Consider the following 24,144-nt stretch of genomic DNA (forward strand, 5'->3'; position numbering starts at 1 on the left):
TCAAGATGCCAAGTCAAGATGCCTCCCAAGATGTATGTCTTCATTACACCTGCAAGGAGATGCAGCAGAGCACTGGAACAAAGAAGTGGTTGCAAATTTCCCATAAGTACAACCTATCAGAATACAAAAAATGGGAGAGGATTCCTTTAAAGTTCATGTCGTGGGACCAGCTTTATAGTCTGGTATTAAGCATAAGCAGGGCTACAAAAACCTGCAGTATGTGGTTCTGCAAAAGTATTCTGCCACATGATCCCAACCCCAGCCAGAGGGAGAGTCAGCCCCATGGCTGCAAATGTGCATTAGTTCAGATTCTTAGTGCTTCATAAGAAATGATCTTTATATGAGATCTGGGTTTTGAACACAAATCCCAAAATACACACCCCACACTGCCTGGGAAGCGTAATACATCTCAGGCACAGTAAATTTTCATTATCTGGTGTGACTTTTGAGTCCTTCTTTGTGATTTTTTTTTAAACTATGGAGTCTCTGCATGGAATACTTTGGTGTTGGAAATGTTACAGTGCTATGAATAAAAATGGAAATGGTGGGATCATGGTTTTGACTTAGAGAGACTGGCTCACTATTAGAAAATGTATGCCTTATATAGAATGATGAATCAATGAAATGTAGATTTGGGAAGGCTCTTCAGAGCTTATGCAGTCCCAATACTTCAATACTCTGTGGTCTTCTAGGATTCCAGCAATTACTTCTGAAAGTCTGCAGAAAGGATAACTAGCAAGGCCTTTTGTTACCATATGGTGACCTGCACTCCCACCAGAAAATGTTTAAACTTTCATAAATCACAAAGACTGCAAATCACATTCTTTTCATTTAAGGTAAGATCCAGTGGGAATACTGTTCTCTGAATGTTACAATTTTCAGCTATTTTTCTCAAAAAAATCAAAACTCACTCACCCCAAACCCAATGCCCGAATACGCAAGAACGATGCAGGAAAAGCTATCAAAGCATTTTCTGAGGCTCCTGCCATTTTAAGCCACATTCACTTTTTATCTTACTCCAAACATAAAAACCCAAACACCCTCCAAGCAGTTATCTGTAGGCATTGATTTCAGTGGGAATCATTGCTTCAGGCCTTCTAGTTTGATGTAAATCCATCTATTAGCACATTTCAATTCCTGACTGGGAGGTAAAGAAACAGGCAGTCACCTCAATCCTATACAGTATATGAAAGTTAAACTGAGATGTGGCTCCAGAGCTGTGTGGACCTTCTCCAGAAAGGCTGGAGACAGAGAAGCTGGGCACTGAAGCAGCAAGGAGCCCATTCTCACAGCTTGGTCCTGGCTCTGATCTCTGTTGCCTCTGGAGGGCAGACATCCGCTGGCTACAAGGATTGGAAGCATTTGTGCCAAAATGCAGCTATTTTTACTGCAAACCTTAAAAACAAGCCTGTTCCAGAGCTGAATTTTCACAGAACAGACAAATATGGTCTTTACAGTCATGCACACAGTCACGTTCCCCAGGTCCTGTCTCACATTCTTGATGTGGGTTGTGTTCATCTAAGTGCTGTTTACACACCTTCAACCACAGCACCATGTTCAATATTTAGGTGTTGCTCTTAGAATGCTTACTGAAGTGTGCCATAAACAAAGAAACAGAATCATGGCGTGGCAGTGGGACACTTTCTTGGGATAGTCAGGATACTGGTAGGCACTGCTGACCTCCCCCTTCCCATGGGATGCAATGCTATATCCAAAAGAGGTTTCTTTTAAAAATTATTTTATTGCCAGAAACAATGGTGAAAATGCTATTTAAAGAAGACACCCAGAAATTCTCGACAACATGAAATAGGAGTACAAGACACAGAAGAGTGGATATCCCCTATGTTTTTTTCCATTGGCTGGTGATTCCCAAATGGGAATCCTTTGAGAGCAGGTATTTGGATCAGTTTATATAATTGGCAAGTGAGCATGGGGACAGATTATGAAAGGATGGTCAAATAATTTGTGCTCTGCTGAGTTTACACAGTGGAATGAGTCTGAACTAAAGAGAGACTTGAGAATTAACACGAGTCCCAAAGCTCTGTATACTGAAATAATTAGTGTCAGCTCAGCAAGGCAATACCAGCCTTTTTAGTCTGTATGAAATACTTGCTGGCAGGTGACTAGACAGTGACTAGCTTGCTTGTCACTCTTGATGATGTTTTCCTATATTAGAATAAATCATCAACATGACTCTGAATTTGATATGTAGAATTTCAAAAGCATCTTGCAAAAACATTTTTTTTCTTTTTTTAAACAACAGCTCTTTTTTATCTTCATTTGTTGACAATGCATTCTCATGACCCTAATTTCTCTGGTGTTGTTTAAATATGTTGTACGTGTTTTCTGCTGTTTAAAAGCTGTGAGACAAATGCAGTAACAAAGTCTGGTGAGTAAAAATGCCAGAACTATTCAGATCTCTGACTGAAACATCCCAGAACATATCTGGAATAACAGCATCGTCGAACTGTGAGCCCCACAAAACTCTCCAGTGTTCTTGAGTTTGCAAGAATCTAAATTGCAACTCCAAAGCAGAATGTGGCACCAAATTCAATTAATTCTAAAATAGTTTCCAATTCTGGTTTTGCTGAATAACACTTTTTGCTGAGATGGTAACTGCTTCTTCTCTCATGGCCTCACTGGCCACGTGCCTTAGGGAATATCAGACACATTTTCAAAAGATAAAAAATATTCCTCTACCTTTTGTAGTGCCACCAAAACACAAACCGCCCATAATCTTTCACAAAATCAAGTCAAGCACCTCTAGTGCTGCTGCTTTGGGATGTTTTCCCTGCCATTGTTTTTGTGACACATGAGGGTGGTGGTGTGCAGCACTAGAGAGGGCAATCCATGAAACACATGCCCAGGGGAAAGTGAAATCCACTCTCCATTCCAAAAATTACACGGTGACATTTACAACTCGTCACAACAGGATCAAACTCTAAACATGGAACATGTGAGCACAGTCTTTGCTAATACAAAGATAATCACAGGAGGATATAAAATAGTCAGATAATCCAGTAATTATGCCTGTCTATCACTTTAGGACACCGATAAGCTAGAGAAATACAGCTGAGCCAAAACAGATGAAAACTTCCAAGATCAAAGGGAAAAAGTAATTACAAAGTGCGAGATGAAGAAAAACAACAGAAGAGCCCATGCTGGGATGTAAACTTCTTAGAAGAGTTTGGATTCAGTAGGATCTGATGCCTTAGGATTTGTATTGGGGCAGAACCTCTCAGAGCTCGCTGATGAAGCTGAGCTGTCCTGTGCTGGCTGTATTACTTAAAGCCCAAATTCTGGGATTGACACTTGGCTCTGAGTCATCCCATGTCTATTCCAGTGGGCTTCTGGCCCATAACTGTGACACGCATGGACAACGCCAGCACTGGCAAATCGTAACACAGCCCTTGTATCTTATGCTGATAAATGCTTCTTTCTCTGGAATGTGCAACTCTAATATTTATTATGAGCAGCTGCAGGGCAGAGGAAGAGCCATCCTCCCTGTGTCTGATAAGGCAGCTGAAGAGCTGAGGATCAACTGCAGCCCAGAGTGGCAGAATCTGCCCTGCACTTCCCCTTGCCACTTTTTTTTTTTTGTTGTTTAATCAATTAAAAACAGAAAGAAGTCATCAAGCTTTCAGAAAGCAATGTGAGGCTGGAGGAGGTGCAGCCTCAATCACAAACCTGATTTTTCACAGCCTGTAAGGATTGTGAAAAGAACTTTCTTCTCCCAGGCTGCTTCACAGAAGGTGTAGGGATGTCTTGGAGTCCATGTCAGCAGTTTCAATGGCCTCTCCCAGGAATAATTTCCAGCCTCTTTTCAGTCCAGAATTGCCTTTAAGGAGGGTAACCACAACCTGCTGCATTCAGAAGAGGACTCAGAGCTAAATCCCAAAGGGACTGTCAGACTTCAAAACCCAACAGCTTCAGGACACCTTACTCCTAACTCTGAGGTTGCAGGGTGCTTCAACAACCTCCACTTACACCACAGTGTTGAGAGCTCAGGGACATTCCTTGTCTGCACCTGGCACTGGGAATAAAGGATGAGTTGGAAAAGCCATTTAGTGAGTCCATAATCTCCTGTCAGTGCTGGTCTGTGGCTCGTCAGCCTTTCATTTACTGGGAGACTCAGACTAAACCCAACCTCTACTGGTAAAAGAGGCCAAAAAATAATCCCCTGACAGAACAAGGCACGTGGGATCCCAGCAGCCCCTCCAGCCCTATCCTGCTCGTGACAAGGCGGCTGCGAGCCGCTGACTTTTCACTAGCCCACAAATAAAACCAGTGAGTGTGAAGAAACACCAGCTCCCACCTTCCGCTACACTTAGCAGTAGCCAGTCTCGCCAGCTGGCTTGTCTCCCCTCCCAGCCAACCTGCCTCTGATATCCGTCAGCCTCTGGCTACGGAGACATCTGGAAGTTATTATCCAGCAGAGCGTATCGCAAACCCATTTACATAATATAATATGGTATTTTGTGTTCCTGCTTAGCTGAACATTTTGGATCACTCTAATGTTTGGGTAAATAAGCCACCACTCCCTGCATATAAATAACAAGTGAGTCTTAGGGTGCATTTGCTGGAGATTAATAATTTCATAGGGCTCAACCCGAAAAATGAAATGCTCCGGATTTGGCACACTAAAATATATTATACTTACACTTGTAATAAAAAGTACCTTTGCAATTGGAGGAAAGGAAATAAGGCCTTTATTTCCCAGGTATCAAAATTGTTTATGATTTAACCTGTTTTATTTATATGCCAGTCTTATTATTTTCATAGGATCTTTCAACATTTCACACTAGACATTTTTCAGAAAAGAAATAATACTTGGGTTGCTTTGTTCCTATTGTCACTCATAAGGTTCAACTGTGGCAATGCTTTTTTAATATATTTTTATCAATACAAGGGGATACAAAGACACCTTTTAGTCCATTGCTCAAACATATTTCCCTTCATCTCCTATATCAATATACATTTTGAAAACTGGTACAGTTTTCTATAAGGTAAAAAAAGAATCTATTTAAAAATATTTAATCTGAAGCTTGTTTCCATGGTAGCTGCAGAAAGGACAGGAGAAAATTATATTTACCAAACAGAAAATAAGACAATGAAAATATAGCTTAGTTCTTTAACAAAGGGAACATGAGAGCGCTGCAAAATAAACATTTGCATGAATTCTGTTCTAAGGGAACAACATTTTGCTGACATCAGGGATGGCGGTGGAGGACGAATGAACCCTTTTTTCCCAAAATGCACCATTTCTCCAGTTTTTGATCTTTCAGTAGAGAAGGATATTCTATTTTGTGTTCTTATACAGTAGAATGAAAGGGTTGCAGAACAAACAGCAAATTTATTTATTTTACGGTAATTGATTCCTTTTATATTTAGGTCATTGCTGAATTTACTGAAGTTGAAGACAGGGAAAAAAAAAGTAGTTTTAAAAAGATCAGACTTTTAATTTCAGACTTTAATTTATTATAGCTGTGCTATGTGAAGCTATTATTTAGGAACTGCACAGGTTAGGAATCCATAATCTGTTTTTCTCCTTATCCACCCTCTAGAACTCTGCAATGACTGTCTGTATTAGCTTTATTTACTAATAGTTCTAAGCTGTGGTAAATTTAATCAAAGATAGCTTTGTGTCACATCCCATTACCATCATGGCATAAATTGCCATTCATGAATGATTTGTGTCAAAGAGCCTGAAAACTATTGTTTTAGCAGCAAGATGTTCCAACATGCACAGCTCTTCAGCAGGGGCATTAAATTAATGTGTTTGCAGAGAAGCTGCTAATTGACAATGAGATGGGATTTTGGCAGTACACTTCCACTTTAAATATAATGAACAGTGTTCAGATAGAGAGAAGAAACCCCTCTGCTCCTAAAACCATACTAATAATTTCTGGTACAAACAGGAATAGAGGGAACCAATCTTGACAGGATATTTCCAGTACCCAAGCAAGCTGTTTGATCATCACGACTTCCAAAAGCAAACAGTGGAATTGCAGCGTTTGTGACCTTTATCAAATCTGGCTACGTACAGTCAGGAATGTTATGTTTGGTTAGGAACTCATTAAACAAAATTACCTCTCCATTTATAGAAACCACACAAGTACAGTATAAAACATTTTAATTAAATCAGCTAGTTAAGCAAAAATTCATTACTTTTTGTTTTTTATCAGCTAGCAGTGGGGCTGCATAGAGCAGTTCGCATTAGAGTCAATTAGTAAGAAAAATTGTCAGATTTGGCAAGTGCATGAGCTTCTAGAACACATCAGCTGACAGAGAAGAAAAAGTTTGACTAAAAGCTAACCAAGTTACTGCCCTCAGAGGAGAAGAAGGAGACACGTAACACACAAATGCATCAGGCATGCCAAAACCCCTCATTCCTGAGGAGTCAGTGTCAAAGCTCTACATGCCCTGTTCCTTGAGAGCTGAAAAATGAGGCATGCATGCAAATTTGAGGTTGTTAGGTATCTGGCTGGCTTTGCAGGCTTTGGAAAATTTTACCTGATTGAACTAGTAAAATGTGATCAGCGTGACCGAAGAGTCAAAATGTTTTGCAGGGCTGCAAAGCAAGAAAAAAGCTGAAGAAGAGTAACAGGTAAAACCAGGGAATTTTTAAATAGGGAGAACACGACACACTGGTTTGTGAGTCAGGCAGGAGAAGATCCTTTCTTTGCAAAAGGTGCAGCAGGGCCCTTTGTGGGTTATTGTAATTAAATGCTGAGTTAAATCTGGACTCCAGAGGAAAGAGATGCACCAGCTCTGGGCATATCCCATGTGGTTACTACAGAAGGCTCTTATTTAAAAAACCCCCAATACACGTTGTTTTCTTGGACTGGAAAACCTACCAAGGCTGTTGAGGGCCCCACAGACACAGGCTGCAGCTAATGCCCCCAGGGCCAGAACAGGGTTTTTGGGTGCCTGCTGACCAGGCTGGGACAGCAGGTGCTGATTTTGCAGCGGAATTTAACTGAAATACAGAAATCACCTGAACTCATCCAACCTTCTGCTGGGTAAGCTGTCACCAATTTAAGCTGAAATCCAGCCAGTCACCAGAGCACTTCAATAGGATTTTTGTGCTGCAGAGTCGCCACGGGCGCGGGGCTCACTTCGTTACTGAGCAGACACAAAATGCCCACGGGATCTCTAAGGGATGGGAGTTTCAGCTGGGAAGGAGAGGCAGAGCTGTGCTCAGACTTATTCTGTGGTACCACACGGATGATTAGAGGCACCTCCTGGCCAGTGCACTCGCTCAGGGTTTCAAGTGGTTTTCCTCTTCCATCCTCTGCAAGAATCACGGACCAAAGCAGGTATGTTAGAAATCTGTCTGCCTTTGGTGGAATCTTTTATGGCTCCCACAGGTTTCCAGCACCTGTGATACTCTTCCTGTCATTGTCAGGCTTTGAATATTGCAAGAGCTAGTAATGGAGAGAAGATGACATCACCCCCAAAGCACAGCTCTGGATGTACTTTTCCTCCTCATTTTAAGGCTTGAACATCTTATCCCTACAAGAAAAGTTCTGATGAGGTTGTTTCCTTGCAAAGCTCACCACATCAACTTGACCTTTTCACACTCCCTTTGTAAGATCTAATCTCTGCTTCTCAGGTAGGATTGTTTAAGAAACATCTAAATTACTGTTGTACTCTACCTTCTAGTGTTTACCAAGAGACACTTCTATCTTCAAGTTAATGTCATTCTCATAATCGGGAGAAGCCATACACAATGGCTTCAGAAGTACAAGTATTTCTCAAGAGCAGGGCTATTAAATCACAAAATACTCATAGTCATTACCTGTAGGCTGGGAATAAAGGTGGTAGATCTTTTCACATACTATACAGTGAAAACCTCTATTGCAGCTTGGAATTACCTCTCTCATCCTGCACCTAATCTTGAGGAAAATGTACAAAATATCTGGCCTAGCAATCTGAGTTCTTCGTACCTAACAAAACTTCTAGCAAATTACTAAAAAATGTGATGCCAAAACACATTTCTTTTGCTTCTAAAACTCAGACTACTACAAGTGCTCTTCATCACAGAAAGAAGCAGGAGCAAGTCTAGCCCCTAAAAGCCTGTGAAAAATTGTAATCTCATTTTATTTTTCTAAAGCCATGAGGTTCAAAAGATACATGAATTAAAATAATCATAATGAATTAAGTGTAACAATACTCCTCCATTTCATAATGTTTGCAAGTAAAAAGATCACAAGAGATTTAAAAGATCACAGACGCTGCTGCTCCTTTAGCACAAAGCAAAGTAATTCAGCCTGGTACTTCTCTTCAGTGCTAGCGTGAGAATTTGCCCTTTCAAGTTATCCTTTGGTTATTTCAAGAGGCTCTTGAGAAAAGACTGCTCTTTTTTTTTTTTTTTTTTTTAATTTTTCCTCCAATTCCAGAGTGCACCTAAGAAATGCTCAAATTTGAGGACACGTTGAATTTATCTCCATTTGCAAGGTGAAATTCAAGCCTGAGTTTAAATGCTTTGCTGGGTGGGGACAGTGTTTGAGATCCCACTGCTTGCTGGGACTGGAGGCTCTCAGGCCACCCTGCCCTGCTGGACACCCATTCCTGGCTCTCCTCTCCTCACTCCTCCAGCTGGACATGCCAGAGGGTCACTACCTCATCCAAAACTCCAGGACCCAGCCTCCAGAGGCTAGGAGGAACCAAAACTCTCCTTTCACACTGATCTGGCACCTACCAATCTGTCTCAGCTTGCTGGGCTGAAGGAAAGATCCTGGATATTCAGAGCCCCTAAAAAAAAAACCATTTATTTTTATGGACGTGCCTGTATGAAGCAATTTTTGTCTGTACTCAAACTCATGTTTACAAGCAGCTTTCATCAGATTATCACAGCAATGAAGATATTTTTAGGATATCCACTACATTTTTTTTTTTAAGTGGCAGTCAGACTTCAGCAGTTACCAACAAAGAACATGAAATGGGAGGTCAAAAGCTTTGATCTGGCAAGGGCAAGGAACACATCACAGGCAGGAGCACGCAGCAGTCCAAGGGGTTTGTTTTATCAGGAACAACTTATTTCTGTGTAGGCAGTTCAATCCTTAGGACTTCTTTTTGTTTGAAGGAAGACAGATCCGGAGTGAATTTCACTTACAGATGGTCTTTGGAGCACGGCTTTGAGCCTGACCCTTGGTATGCTGCTGACTGCTCAAGAACTAAATGCAGCAAGTGCAGCAGCACCTGGGAGCTTCCCGTGGTGGTCTGATTTTCCAAGGCAATGAGCACCTGTGTGTCACTTCTTATGTTGGCTTCAGCACCAGGCAATGGGATTCAGCACACCTGAAAATCAGGCCAGGGAAGCTCACGTGTTTTCACAAACACCACTCTCTCCTCTTGCAATGATTACATGTGAGACGTTCAAATTCACTTAAGCACGAGGTCAGGCAAGTTCAGCAGATGCATCTTCATTAGACTGGCACAATTATCATGAGCAGTCTCACTGGTAACAATGACACTAATTTATTAGTCATCCTCTTTCTCATCTTTCCCACTGATCTAATTTGATAAACCCCCAAACAATGTCTCACAAGTTATCTGAAGGAAACAGAAATCTCTGTGTGTACCCTCCCTGAGAGATAAATCCAGGTCTTGCTTCACTGATCAGATACAGAAATAAAAACTATTCCAGCTGCCATTTTGCTGGATTTAGTTACTGCCTTGGATCACCCAGAACAGGGAGCACAAGAGGAGAGTGCCAGTGTAATAACCCAGCACTTAAAATATGCACCACTATCGTCAGAAAAAGGCAGGATGACAACTAAAACCTCATTTTTATAGCCCTTCTCTAGTGATAAAGCAGTTTGATGGGGCAAACTTCCATCACCCTGATGCCACAGGTAACATTTCACCCCAGTGCAGGGAAAAGAAGGGATAAAGAAAGTGAACACGTTTTTTTTCTCATTTGCTCCAGGTGCACCTGCTCAAGAGTATCAGGGAGACCAGAGTCACTGAAAGCACAGATCCCACTTAAACTCTGATTTTCCTGCCTCAAGGGAGGGCTCCCCAGCCTCGTGCAGAGCATCCTGGCTGCACAATAACCCAGGTCCTGAAAGAGAGCAGTGCTGAATAAGCCCTTCCTTGCCCACAGACCTTTGTGCTTGTGATCTGCAAGAAAAGGCTGCACTTGGAATTTAAAACCTCAGCCAGGTAAAATACCACAGATGATTATTTAAAGGCTTTAAATAATAATAATAATAATAATAATAAAAAACCTGTCTGTAAGAATCAGCTTTTCACATTCACATTGTATGGCTGTGGACTCATAACTGGGTTATGAAAGCAGCCCAAAATAAGATGAGACATAATAAAACACAAGCTGGGCTTAAGCAAGAATTGATTTTGGACAGCAGTTCTCAATGATTTAAGCACTAGCTGCAGATCTTATATATTTCCAAATTTAATTGTGCAATTCCCAGTGGCTTAACATTACAAAAATTTACATACTTCCACGCTCAGAATTTGAAAAACTCAACCAATGAGAAACCCTGGTTAACATAAACATGGTTCAAAGAAAACAGTATTTGTTTTTTCCAGACTAAGTCACTGGCAGTAGATGACTGACATCTTACATGTCCTGAATATATCCCGTACCTCTAAGTTCTTTGCTGTGAATTCCTTTCTATGCTGTATTTCTACAATCTGGATTTTAACCTGTGAGGTGAGAACTACAGAATAATAAGACAGCTAAATAAATGCAGAAGAAAATTTGCCACATGTGCCTTAGACACGTGAAAGGACTGGAAATTAAAGAAAACAATCAATATAAATAAGAACTTCAGATGGGATGAGCCAACACAGGAGGTGGAGGAAGCTGATTTTCAAAGAATGATGAGGATGAGCTTGGACTGATGGGCACAGAAGGCAGGCGTGGGGTGTGAAGGACAAATGGTACATTATTTCTACTGGTAATTGGGCAGGTTTGAGTTTCTGTTAAGTGAAAAAAAAAAAAAAAAAGGACACTCTGAAGATTGCAGTCCTCAGCAATGTCACTGTCTACAAATATAATCTTCATTTTTAGACTTTTGGTTGAATCAATATCCAATTTTTCAAAATAATAGCATGCACTCTTAGAAAAGAAGACATTACACTGCTAATTCCAGATAAGTAAAGCCCAGCTTTACTTCGTTTTCTCCTGGAGCATTATCCCACTCAAGTTCATCTCTCACAAATGCTGACACATGCCACAAAGATTTTATATTATTTCATAAAATAGCATCTTTTCTCTTTCCTTTTCTCCTTTATTTTCTTCTATTTTTTTTCCCTCTTCCCAAACTACACCCAGAGCCCCAATTGATACTTTCAATTGGAACAACAGGCAGCCAGACAAGAACAGTATAAGAAACTTTATCTGAAGTATTTATTGTTATGCTGGAATATCACTCAGTTTCCTCTGGGGTAATTCAGTACTCTTGTGGGAAATGTGTGACCTCATTTGCATTTTCTAATTGAACTGCTATCAGGTTTCCTGCAAGACTGAACAAAAAAGTTCCTTGAGTTACTAACATCACTTGTATTAACCAGAAAAAAAAAAAAGGTTTGCATTCAAGTGTTTTCTAGGGGGGAGAGGAAATGTATGCTTCATGTGTCATGAAATACATTTTTAAAGCATTTGCCTTCTTTTCTATCATTTCACCCTACTAGCATGACACTTTAATGTAGCAGTTAGAACTCTTTCATTACAGTGGTTTTCACTGAAAACTGGCAGGTTATTCAGCCATCCAAAGCAATCAGCACATTTATAAGGCCAACACTGTGAAAGAGGGGAAACTGTCACTGTGTTGGGTCCCTCCCCACTAAAATGTCAGGCTGCAAGAGCAAGGCTCAGCTGGGGGATCTGGGGCACAGGTATGGACCCCAAACCTTCTGATTTTGCAGTGAAAGCACGCAAGGGGAGAACTGTCCCAACAAGAAATGCTCTGCTGCCTTGGAAGCCCTTGGCCAGCACCAAAGCACTCTCAGCCTGTTACACAGATTTTCAGTCACACATTCCCTGACAAGAAAGGATCACAGACCCAAAGGATCATTTATTGAAGGATTAATCCTCTGTGCTCACCTGGAGAGCAGCCCACTGTCCCCACTGTGCAGGCAGGCTCACGCCTGGCCCCCCCCAAAATCTCAGCTAGTATCCTAAAAATTGATTTCTCCTATAATATTTATTCTGTATTATAACCTCCACAATAAACCGAGTATCTAATAATGGCCATTCTAGGAGGGCTTGGTTTGATGCAGTTTTAATCCCTGGATAATCACAGACTAAATTCTGATTTATCCTTTCAGAAGGGGTTCTGAGGGGCACCAAGCCCCCTGTCACAAGGGGCTGCCCTCACTGAGAGCCATTGCTCATGGAGCTGAGGAGGAACAAGGTAGAAGGACTTGTCTGTGCTGTAGGTGATCAGTGATCAGCAGGTGCAGTAACCAAATTTCATGCCCATTATTTATAATGTCTGGGAACTGTTCAGAATTTTTGCAAAAGCAGTCACAAATGTACAAAGTAAAATGGAAATAAAATGGATGCACCAGAAGAAAACTGGTATCCCTCCCTCTCCCAGGTCACCTCTCCTTTCTCTCCCACTTTTGCTATCTTTACATCCTGAGTGTAACAAAGCAGCCTGAAATGTCTTTTAAAAAAATATAGTTCTGCTTGAGTTGTATTATTCTGCACAAAACCAAATGTGAAATCCGCCTCTAGTAAAAGCACAAAACATATAAGGGTCATGGCCTGAAACATATTGAACTGGATATTGTAAGGTTTGGGGTTCTTTTTTCAGTACAAACACTATTATTTTTAAAAATAATCTCATAATCATATTTATTTCTTTAGTAAACAAAGGATTATTTTGCTTGCAAAAACCACAAGCATTTAAATAAAACACAAGTCAGATGCCTGATATAGGGACCCACAATAAAACTGCTTATGACCTTGTCATTAGTCTTGTTTTCTGTATTTTTCCAGCCTCAAACTACACACTAACAAGGCTTTTAGAAAGGAGGGATATGAATTTTAAGAAGCTTAGCTCTCTCTGTTTTCAACCAGAGTTCAGATTACATTAACATTAGATGAATTTACAACCAAATATTCCACTAAAACAGAAATGTGTGCTTATTCAGGTTTTTTTTCTGCTACACTGAGAAGAAGTTTAAAGCAGTATATAAGACATCTTACTTTGTTCCTTCAATATTTAATTACTTTTAGAAGGAAGCAGTATTTCTTTGGTTAGAAATGGCAAATAGAGTTGACAATACCAAACGGGGCTTAATTACATCTTGCACAAGCCCAAGCTTTACTGAACAGCAGCAGAAGTGTATTCATGTGACTCCAAGCCCTGCAAAACCTTAGGGGTCAGCCCACTGGGCAAGTGAGAGATTTAAGTCTGTCCAAGTCTCTTCCTTTTTGTCTCACACGTGGCAAAAATTCTCCCAAATGGCACAGAGTTATATGTTGGAATTCTAACAACTTGACACAGAAAGTGTCTCCTTTCTGCACTCCCTGTCCAAGCACTACAGGAAGGATGATGGCAGAGGCCAGGCTTGCTGTTTGGACATTACTGTGGTGTACTAATCCAAATTACAGCCACGGCCAAGAGACCCCACCTGTCCCTGAAGGGGCCACGGCTGCTCCCAGGACTCAAACCTTCAGCCTTACTTACCAGAAACAATTTCCTGACAAATCCTGCCCAAATTTCACCACCCAACCAGCCCAGCATTGCGTTGTTTGAGCCAGAACCAGAGAAGATAACTGTATTTACTCTGTGTAGTAAAGGATCTTCAGCCAGACTAGCACTGAAAATAAAAAGGTGAAATGCTGCTGCCAAAAATGATATGGAAGAGGTGGGAAAGCGACAGCTACTCCAGGGGCTGAGCAGAAGAAATGTGTTTTCATGGAGCAGCCTCCAGTTGCAGTGGCCCTGTGCAGCCCAGTACCACATTTCACTGAAGGAACACTGCTCTCAGACTGCTGGGCAGGGACAAGAGCCCTCCTGCTTTCCAGCTGTGTGTCTGGAACTAAAGCAGAAAGAAACCATCTGTGCCCTCCTTGCTGAAAGGCTGGCTCTGGCTGCTGCCTGTCGGGGTGGGTGAGGAGGATGCTGGCGCTGAGCAGAGGGGACGTTTGGCACCGCGCTGCCCGCCCCGTGCTGAGCACATGGCCCTTATCAGGAGGCAGCAATGCTCCCTGGTCTTGCAAGGCAAGGAACGAGCCCAAATCTCTGCTCTGGAAGCTGCAGGGCCGTGCAGATTGCTCGCAAGAGTAACTCTGGAATCCGGGGAGATGAGGAGCAGGGCAGAGCTGCCAGTGTGCGACTCCACAAAAGAAATCTGAACTTAAAACTATCAAGAAGACTTTGACTCTTCACCCTTCATCTGTTGGTTTGACTTGGAGAGATTATCAGCAGTGAGGTGCAAACATGCTGTACATGACCTGCAGTGCACGACAAAGACAAGTGATCACTTAAAAATACAGAGGTATGAACTTAGAGAACACTTCCCTCACTGGAGACCTTAAATAATTTTTTGCCAGAGAAGCTCAAGGATCATTTGATGCTGCTCGTGGCATCATGAACACCTCCTTAAGCACAGACCACGCAAAGCAAACACTTTGGGGCAAAGAACAAAGCAGGAAAAAGAGCTTTGAAAAAACTCTTACCTTGTGCCCGTTGTGCTGGGACTTGTCTGCCACCAGGAACCTGACCATGGCCTCCCATCTGGCCAGGGTCTGGGGGTCCCAGGCAGTCACCACCAGGATCAGCTGCTTGGAGGGCACCTGCAGGTGGTGGGCAGCATACAGGGTCCCGTCTGCCCTCACCTTGAAGTCCAGGCTGTTGGTTTCGTACCGCACGCCCTTGTTACCGGCACAGTTATTAAATTTTACTAGAACAGAGAGGAAGAGATGGGAGAAATGTGTGAGATTGGCGTGATAAGGAAAGCAATCAAATACAAGTTTCAGACATTTAATTTTCACTGATGTCTTCTATATCTCTAATAACCATCAAGGAAATGATTTAACTGTTTCTTCGACCTTTCAGGAGTGCTCTTGTGCTTTATCTCTGTTCCCCAGGGAAGAAGTTATAAGCCATTTTTAAAGTATTTGATACAGTTTCATTAGATCTCAAACACATCTGTTCCCCATTTCTACAAGTGGATTTCTCCCTTGTCACCATTATCTTTTAAATTCAACTGGAGTCTATTACCCACGTTGTGGGTATTTTTTTCAGGAAATGTTCTCCATTTCCCTAACCCTTCAATAACCTACTTACCAGATAGCTTACTTGCACATTCTTAACTGAAATTCAAAAGCCCATAACAATTTCATTATCAGAAATATAAAAACAACAAAAAGGAATTAAACACAGAAATAAAAGTTGAAACCACTTTGGAGCACACATCTGCTGTTGGACCCCCACATTCTGAGCTGCATTCCCATCTTGGCCAACTCCTCACATATTACAGCTACTGCAAAAAGGAACTGTAAAACTGTGCTTCATAAACCACAACGTGTCATTTGAAAGCCTACTTTGTCAGATCAAAGCTCCCCAGTCGCTGATATTTCTATTTTCACCTTTTTTTGGTCAAAGTCTTTCACCAGTCTAGTTTGAAAACTATTTTTATTGGCATTATGAAACATGTCACATACATTAGACCAGAAAAAAATCCCCAGCTCTATTATATGACAGAATTGACAAATCTGATAGAAATTGAACCTGCAGCTAATAACACAGGAAACAAAACACTTTGTGCCATTTGAGTAATCCACGGGGCGGAACACACATGTGGTGAAGGAAAACATATTGTACCCATAAAAACATCTCAAGTGAGTGAGAATGGATGCGCAGCGCTCCAGCTCGGATCGTTAGGTGGGTTCTCACGCTGAGATGCTCCAGCCTGCCTGGAGATGAGGAGAACCTGCTGGGCCAGCTCTGGTGGCTTCAGCAGGCACTGAATTCCTGCAGAAGAAGGGATCAGATGGATCCGACCCAGACTGGCTGTGGTGGGAGAAGGGATGCAGGGCACTCCGGGTGAGAGCAGCTTCCCCCTGTACCAACCACAGCTCTGCAGCACTGCTCTGAGCTGAAGCAAGGACTAATATGGATTTAAATTAAAAAAAGAAAAACAAAAAAACAAAAACAAACCATGGCACAGGTGAAAGAAAAAGCAGCCAGGGAATGGCTCAACCCATCTGGCTGTCAAAGCCCCTGGCTGCATCAAAGTAGGGAGAAATGAGGAGCAGACTGTGGCAGAGGAGGGGAAAATCCTTCCCGTCCTTCCCCAGACTGCAGCCCTCAATAACTGGGGTGCTGCGATCATGTTGTAGCTGTACATCTACAGAGGCTTTCTGTGCTGTGCATTCATTTAGACCACATCGGTACATTTTTATGTGTGTGGTGGGAAGTGCTACCAAATGCTGCAGCAACTGCTGGGCACAAGCAGCGAAAGTCACACATTGATTTTTAAAAAATAAGATGGATAAAGTTATCTAGTACATAAAAACCACCTGAAAGCCCTGGAAGAGGGGAAGCACACACACGGTTTGTTGGCACCTACAAGAACTGGGACAACCTCAGAGACCTGTAAGGGGACATACCCTGGACCTCTGGGACCACCCTGCTGGGAGATTGCCTTCATCTCTCTGGAATTTCTGCAGATCTCCCCTGCATTCACAGCTACAATAAATATGTGTGATCAAGTGCATCTTCACTTCTAAATGTTATTTATTTTCAGCTTAACACCATGGCCACTGTTAGAAACTTGGCACATCAGCTGCTGTATTGCTGCACCCCTCTGCTGTGTAATGGTCAAAACTCAAGTTCCATCCCTACTCCCCAAGTATCACACACTGAAAGACATTTAAAGAGGACAGAAAGAAGTGATAATGACGGCACATTAAAAGACATTTCAGAGCTTTGGTTTTATTGAGATTAAGAGAAAGTCCTATAGTCTGAGAGAGAGAGAAAAAAACCAAACTCTTTCTATATGTATACGTAGTGATTTCAGTATTCAAAGTACTTAAACATCTGCTTAAGACCATGCTCCAAGATGCTGCTCTGGTGTCATATGTCACTGTGTCGACTTTTATGCTCCATTATCTAAAAATGGCTACCTCATAGAAAAAGTCCCTCTGTGACTTGCTAATTACTTCCATCAGTTTAAAACAAACTTTACTAGAGACGGAGAAAATCCTGAGAGAAATAGTCTGATTTTTTTTCCCTTTTTCTTTTTAAGCAGGCGCCGTCTCTGTCCCACATTGCTCCTCTCAGGTAGCACAGGTAGGTGAATGCCCAGCAAGGGATTAGCACAGCCAGCTCCTCTCCTAAGAACCTTCAGGAACTGCAAGGAAGGCTTCAAGGACACAAAGACTGCAGAGCTTTCAGTCCCTCTGCACAGCAGCAAGGGACCCTGGCTCACCTGGGCAGCTCTGCAGGAGATGTCAGAGATTCCCATGGATGACCTTGCTGGGCTCTGTCAGGCTCAGGAGCTGCTCTGGCTCTTGGCACTGCTCAGACACAGCACAGGGAACACTCTGGAAATGCAGGAGAGCTGAGCTGCTCCCACTTCATCACAGCTCAGTGCTGGGCTTGGCAGTGCTGGGTGGACAGGCAGACCCAATGACCTTGGAGGTGTTTTCTAACACAAATGATTCTGTCATTAGAAATCCCAAATCATCCTCTTTGCTGCCCTTTGAAAATGAATCCTTGGGATGTTACAAGGCTACTGAGCTGAACTTCTTATATATATATATATACACACACAAAGATCCACATTATCTATAAATCTAATTTAGATATATTTATATATAAAATACTTTTCCTAAATATATGCATATAGGCTCAGGTAAAAAGCATCAAGTTATTGTTCTATAATAAACAGCATAGCTCAAGAAAAGGAAATCTCATCCGCATTTTCAAATTCTACCTCTCACTCCTACTCTTCGCTCTTGTGGAGACAGAAATTAAAATTTCATTCAATGTCAGACAACTTTAGCTTTTTTCCCTCCCTTTTTCTCCTTTAGAAATGTCTAAGTCTACGTAATTTGCAGTTGATGCAACTCTTGACTTTCAAATAATGCAATAAATAAATAAACAAACATTGGCTGTGTTTAGTAGACTCAGAACTCTCTGTGGACACAAATGAATCTTTCTTTGACCACTATGAAGCCTAAAGAACACTGCATGAATTTAACATTCAAAAGCTGCAGCATCAGTAATTAGGATTTTGGATAAACAGCAGAGTCACACATCTATCATTTTTACAGGATGGCAAAAAAAGCCCCAACTTTTAAAAAAATACGCTGGAAAAATGTTCAGCGAAGCTTATCGAAAGCTTATGCTTGAAAACAGCATCTAATGCCTGATGAAAGGAAAACCAAGAAGGCACCCTCATTAGCAAGCTTTTAGGTTTAACCCTTTACCCTCATCATTTTTAATTGCTTCTCTATGAAAGGAGGAAGTACAACAATTTGATAAGCTGAAACAGGTACTGAGCGATGGGCAGAGAAGCTGCAGGAGTCTGCAGCAAACTGCTGGGCATTTGAGGAAAAAAAATGGTATTTTACTTCAAAAAAGACACAGGGTGAAAAAAAAATTCAACAAGTTTTGCATTGTTCCCTTTTATTATTTAGCTTGTTAAGCTGGCTGGACAGAGTCAAATGATCAAGGATCTTGAAAGATGTACGAATACACTGAACTTCTTGCCCCCCAAATGTCTGAGAGAAATACTGAATTTAATAGGACTATAAATGGTATAAACTAAAGAATTCGCTTTTAGCCTTATCCTTCTGGATTTTCCTTTGACTTCTCCTAGTCCATTAAAAAGTGCCCCCTCTGGCAAGCAGCATAGGGCTGGAAGAGCAGGAGGGATAATACTCGTTTATTAGGATAAACCCCCTGGCAGGACATCATCCCACAGTTCAGGATATGGGTCCCTTCAGGACTCTGTTTTTTACCATGGTTTTGAGCATTATCTCTGCAAAAGATGTTTCTTTCCTGATGAACTTTAAAGCAGCAAACACACAGCACTATTTCCAGCAGGATCCATGTGCTTTTCAAGTTGTGTCTCTTGACCAGCTCCCTTAGACCCCGTGCACTGGGATAAATCTAAGCTGCCAAATCCACCCCTTACACCCCTTCTGTGAACATCATTAAGGTGAGCATGGCTTAACTGCAACCTTTGGGAACTTCAGATGTCTGGGTAACCTGCAGAGTCCTCAGCATGCACGGAAATGTCCCTCCTGTGTAATTATGAGCAAATCACTTGAATTCCTGCCCTGGCACTTCTGGCCCAATGCTCCCAAATGTCTGCACTCATCCATCTCCTCCAGCTTCTGCAGGGGGTTCTGGCCTGGCCAGCATCCCCTGCGTGTCAACACACCAGAAATGTAAAAAATCCCACACATGTCCTGTGTGGAGAGGCTTCTGTTGCCTAAGAACAGACATGAAACCATTCCATTAACCACAAAAATGCACGGGCACACTACAGCCTCACAAAGTGATTTCTCCATTAAGTGCTAATGTGAAGCAGAGCGTGCTGTGCCTTGTTGGGAAGCTGCATTTATTTGGCAAAGTAAGTATGCAGTATAAAATTTTACATGGCCACATTTTGGAGGCATCCTTCTTTACATTCATGCAATCCCTCTGTGATTCTGTGGGAAAACTGTTTTATAGCAGTGGGAACCAGCTGCAGCTGAGTGAATTCCCCATGGCCACACTGGAAACCTGGAGCAAAGCTGGGATCTGAGTCCTGGAATTTAAACAGCCAGGAAACTGCCTCCATCACCCAGATGCAAGTGAAGAAGACAGAAAAATTAGAAAGATGGACTTTCAAAATGCAAACAGAGGCAGATCCTTCTCACTACTAACTACTGGGCATTTCCAAATTAGTGCAGGGTGAAAAATTCAGGGGATGTCACGTAAATGATTTCAATTGTGTGAAATGGAGTCCCATGAGCACGTGTAAATACATGGTGGAATTATTCTGTGACCGAAACATCTTGTCTACAAAAAGCAAATTCTGAAATGGAAGCAAGAGGATTTTAATAGAATTATAGAGTCAGGAAGGCTGGAACAGACCTCTAAGGTCACAGAATCCAACCCCTAACCCAACCCTGTCAGGTCTATCCCCTAAACCATGTCCCCAAGTGCCACATCTGCATGTTATTTGAGCACCTCCAGGGATGGTGATTCCATCACTTCCCTGGGCAGCCTGTCCTACTGCTTGACAGCCCTTTCAATGAAGAATTTTTCTCTCATATCTAACTTAACCCTCCTCTGGTGCAGCTTGAGGCTGTTCCCTCTTGTTCTATCTTTCCTGTTTTGTTTCTTTGTATTAAAAGGATGGATGTATCCAGGTACCACAGGCATTTTGACCACTCTGGAACAACTCAAGAGATGTTGCTTCAGTGTTTTGTGGAAATTAAAACCGACTTGAGCCATCACACTTACACACAATGCTACATCTAAGCCTGGACTCCAGTGTCTATCCCACTCCTGCTTACAGTAAATCCCACACTATCATACAATACACAGCCAGATTTGCTTCCTGCAGTTCATTAAATGCTCAGAGCCCTTCTCCTTCTCTACAAGAAAAACAACACATAAATAGGAAAAAATGATGGCTGTAAAACCTGATGGAGACAATGTGTAATTTTCATCCTCTCATTACTAATTTTATAGGCTACATTTTCCACCATGTCCCCATAAAGGATATCACACTAATAAACTCTTAGTGTCTTTATTTAATATTTATAGCACCGTGGGAGAACCAAAGTCTTCCGGTAAAAGGTAAAAACAGCAATTCAAACAGCTGCTTCAAAGACTAATAACCACATCCCTAGTGATTGATTTAAGAGTATACAGTTTAAAAAAATGCTTTGATACAAAAAACTGAAGGAAATAAATGGATGGATGTTGGTTGGTATAGGAATGTATATAAAAATGTGCATGCTCACACTCTCAGCGTCACAAAGCATTGATTATTCATTACATGTTCTTGGAGTAAAAAACAAATATAATGAATGAGTTTGGAGAATTAATGAACTATCCCACAGTCTATCATCTGCTGAAAACATTTAGCATGATTTAGCATGTTGTTAATGTTATTTTCTTGCAATTAATGACACAGAAATCCTCTGCAATTCTACCCATTTCCCAAATCTCTGGTCAATGTGAAACATTGCATCCAATTTTCCAGCGCATTATTTATGATCTCAGAGCTATGACTGCTAATATTTGCCTTACTGGAATAATAGTAAATTACCATAACAATTTACCATATGTAATTATGTTAAACAAAATCTTTCTTTATTTATCTTCTTGTAATCTTCAGTTACAGCGAATCCTCCTATTCAGAATATGCAATAATACAACACTCATGGCATTTCCAACCTATTACTTGCTCGTTGGAAATGACTCCATGTGCCACTCAACTGGTGACACCTTGGAATCAGCAAATGAGCAGCAATTTGTCTCCAGCAGAAGCTTACACAGATCTCAAAGGGGACACAGAAGTATTTTATGTTTAAAGGCATATTTTGAGTTTGCCCTCTTTAAATTCCAAAGTTCAACCCTCTCCATGATCAGATTATCCATGTGGGTTTTAGACACACACCACTGAATTCCTCACTACCTCATGTTCATCTGCAGCTGTTTTGCTTCCATAAAGCCAGGACTGTAGGTTTTATGGGAAAAATGGCAAGGCCTTTTCATGCACAAGTTATTTATTCTAAAAATATAAAACACTTCTGTGGGCTTGATGGAACTACATGGAAAAGTCATCTTTTCATTTCCAGGGACTCCTAAATGCTTTAAACACCTTTTCCAGTTTTATATTCACTTTTATCAGCTCTTGCTTACACAGAATTTCTGTTTCCATGGCCAGAAAAAAAGAAAAGGAGTAATACATTTCAACAGACAAATTTGGATCCTTTAAAAAGTCACCCTGGCACGCGTGCAGTCAGCCAGTAGCAACAAGGAGTTAAGGGTATGCTAAAAAAAAGTCTAAATCCCATTCAAACAAAACAAAAATCTAAATCCCAGACACTGAGTGCCTCCTTCATATTCTCACCTGTGCCATTTTTCATTTACTGGGAGCCAATTCAACTAAAATACATGTTTTTGAGGAAGAAAAAAATGAAGAAGTATATTTCACTTTTGGTTTAGAATTGGAGGGGAGTACAGACCCCTGGAGAGAAGGACTATAGAACATGATAGAAAAGATGAATCACTCTGGCAACAGCCAGCCAGCCATTAATTTTCAGCAAGCCAGGAGTTGGTCCAATTAAGCCCAGCTCCTTTCTCTACATTAACATGCTTTACTCAGTTTTTTTTCTGAAACTAAAACATCAGCTCAAGACCCCAAAGGCTTTTCTATTTAGGATCAATCAATCTACCTTGCTGCACTCTAAAACATACATTGTCAGCTCCGAGGTGAGCTCAAAAGAAGAGCAACGGTGGAAAAATTTGATAAATCGACATGTTCTGGCAGTCAGTAGAGGGATTCTTCCTACACTGCCACTTATTTTTATCTGATTAGAAACAACCAGTAAAGGGAATATTCCCTTCTATTCTCTTCCTGGTATTTAGCATTGGTTTAAGAGGAGTCTTTTTATCCCTGATTTTCTACATTAAATCCAGCAGATTCCTGCCAAAAAGGCACGGAGATACTACCAGATTTCAAAGGGCAGAGAGTTTGAATTGGATTTGCAGGATGTGGACTCACATTAAAGCATTTTCTTCAGCACAGAAACATGAACCTGCATCTATTGATGCTCATGTTAAGGACCTTTCTCATTGCTTTCCACCTTTTCATGCTCAGGGCTTTAGTGTGAGTATGCAACCTCACCTCTGGGTTTCCAGCACCTGCTTTGACAAGGATTGCTTTATTTGGGATTTCACTGCCCATTTGAGATCTACTCATTCTCCCTCAGCCTTACTGAGGCATCCCAGGAGTGGTTAATTAATACATGAGCCAGGCCCTGATGACAGAGGTAAGGACACTTGTGAGGTCTGAAGTTCTCTGCTGGGATAACTTGGAAGATTGCCCTCTTCTTTGGTAAACACCACAGTGACCCTGCTGTTGGTTTCCATCTTGTTCTCAGCATCTTTATCTTTGGATAACAACCTTTCCTAGCACTTTCAGCATGACAGTCCTCTGCTTTTAACACCAATGCAGACAGAAAGCCACTGGGATGTGCAGCTGATGTTCCAGCTCCAGATTAAAAGGCTAATAAAGAGAGCCCTGGGTTGGGTAATCCTGCCAATACCAACTGCATCACCCTTTGAGGCAGATGCTGAGTTTTTAGAGACAACCATTTTTGTTCTTTGCTCTTTAATTCCATGCATCTGTAGGATAGTACTGAGATTCACTACAGCACTAATGAGATCATTTTGCAATTAAAGGCTAAGTAGAAACAAACCTCTCACCACTCTACAGGAGAGTTTGGGTTCTCTGATTAAGCAGCAGTAAATAAACCTGTCTCACTCCTGGTCCTGGTGCACACCAGAGATTAACTCTCCAAACAAGATGGACTGATTGACCCCATGGATTAATCAATGAGTTTCCCAGCTTCAGAATAAAGTGCAAGTTGTGGGAGTTACCTGCAGTAGGATATGTTCTAATTATTATTACCAGCACAGAGTGCATAAATCCCAGAGCACTTTATTTAGAGGTTTTACTCTTAGCACTAATGATCTCCACAACACTCTCATGTGTGTCAAACTACCTATGTGGGAAAAGACTTTAAACATCACTATGCATTTCTTGAGGAAGAACTGCAAGTTTTATGGAAGCTTGGTGTGGTAACTATAAAGGGTGAAGTCTGTGTAACAGCAGGGCAATCTCCAGGTTGTAACAGGTGCTCACCCATCCCACCTGTGGGCAGGAGCATCCCTGGAAGGAGCTATTGGGAGGCTGGGACTGTGTTGGAGACAATCCCCACGTGAGGCTTGGAGCCCTCCTGGGCAGAGCAGACAGCCCAGCCTTGCTGGTACAGGAATATCCCGACACTGGGAGCAGTGGTGGGAATTGGGCAAGGACACACAGCTCCTGCACAGCCACAGCTACCCCTGCCAGCCCCCACCTGCCCCACTGACAGCGACCTGATGCCCTTGGGGGGTTCTCCTCTCTGCCACAGAT

General features: G+C 41.7%; 1 protein-coding gene across 1 annotated transcript in view; it reads right to left on the reverse strand.

Annotated features, from left to right (window-relative positions):
• CDH4 (cadherin 4) overlaps window positions 1–24,144 on the reverse strand; it is a 414,578-nt gene that overhangs the window by 152,010 nt on the left and 238,424 nt on the right. The window contains exon 3 of the mRNA XM_062505318.1: window positions 14,666–14,889. Coding sequence (XP_062361302.1) covers window positions 14,666–14,889 — 224 coding nt within the window. The remainder of the gene's footprint in view (window positions 1–14,665; window positions 14,890–24,144) is intronic.

The sequence above is a fragment of the Cinclus cinclus genome, chromosome 18 (assembly GCF_963662255.1).
Source record: "Cinclus cinclus chromosome 18, bCinCin1.1, whole genome shotgun sequence".
Lineage (NCBI taxonomy): Eukaryota > Metazoa > Chordata > Aves > Passeriformes > Cinclidae > Cinclus > Cinclus cinclus.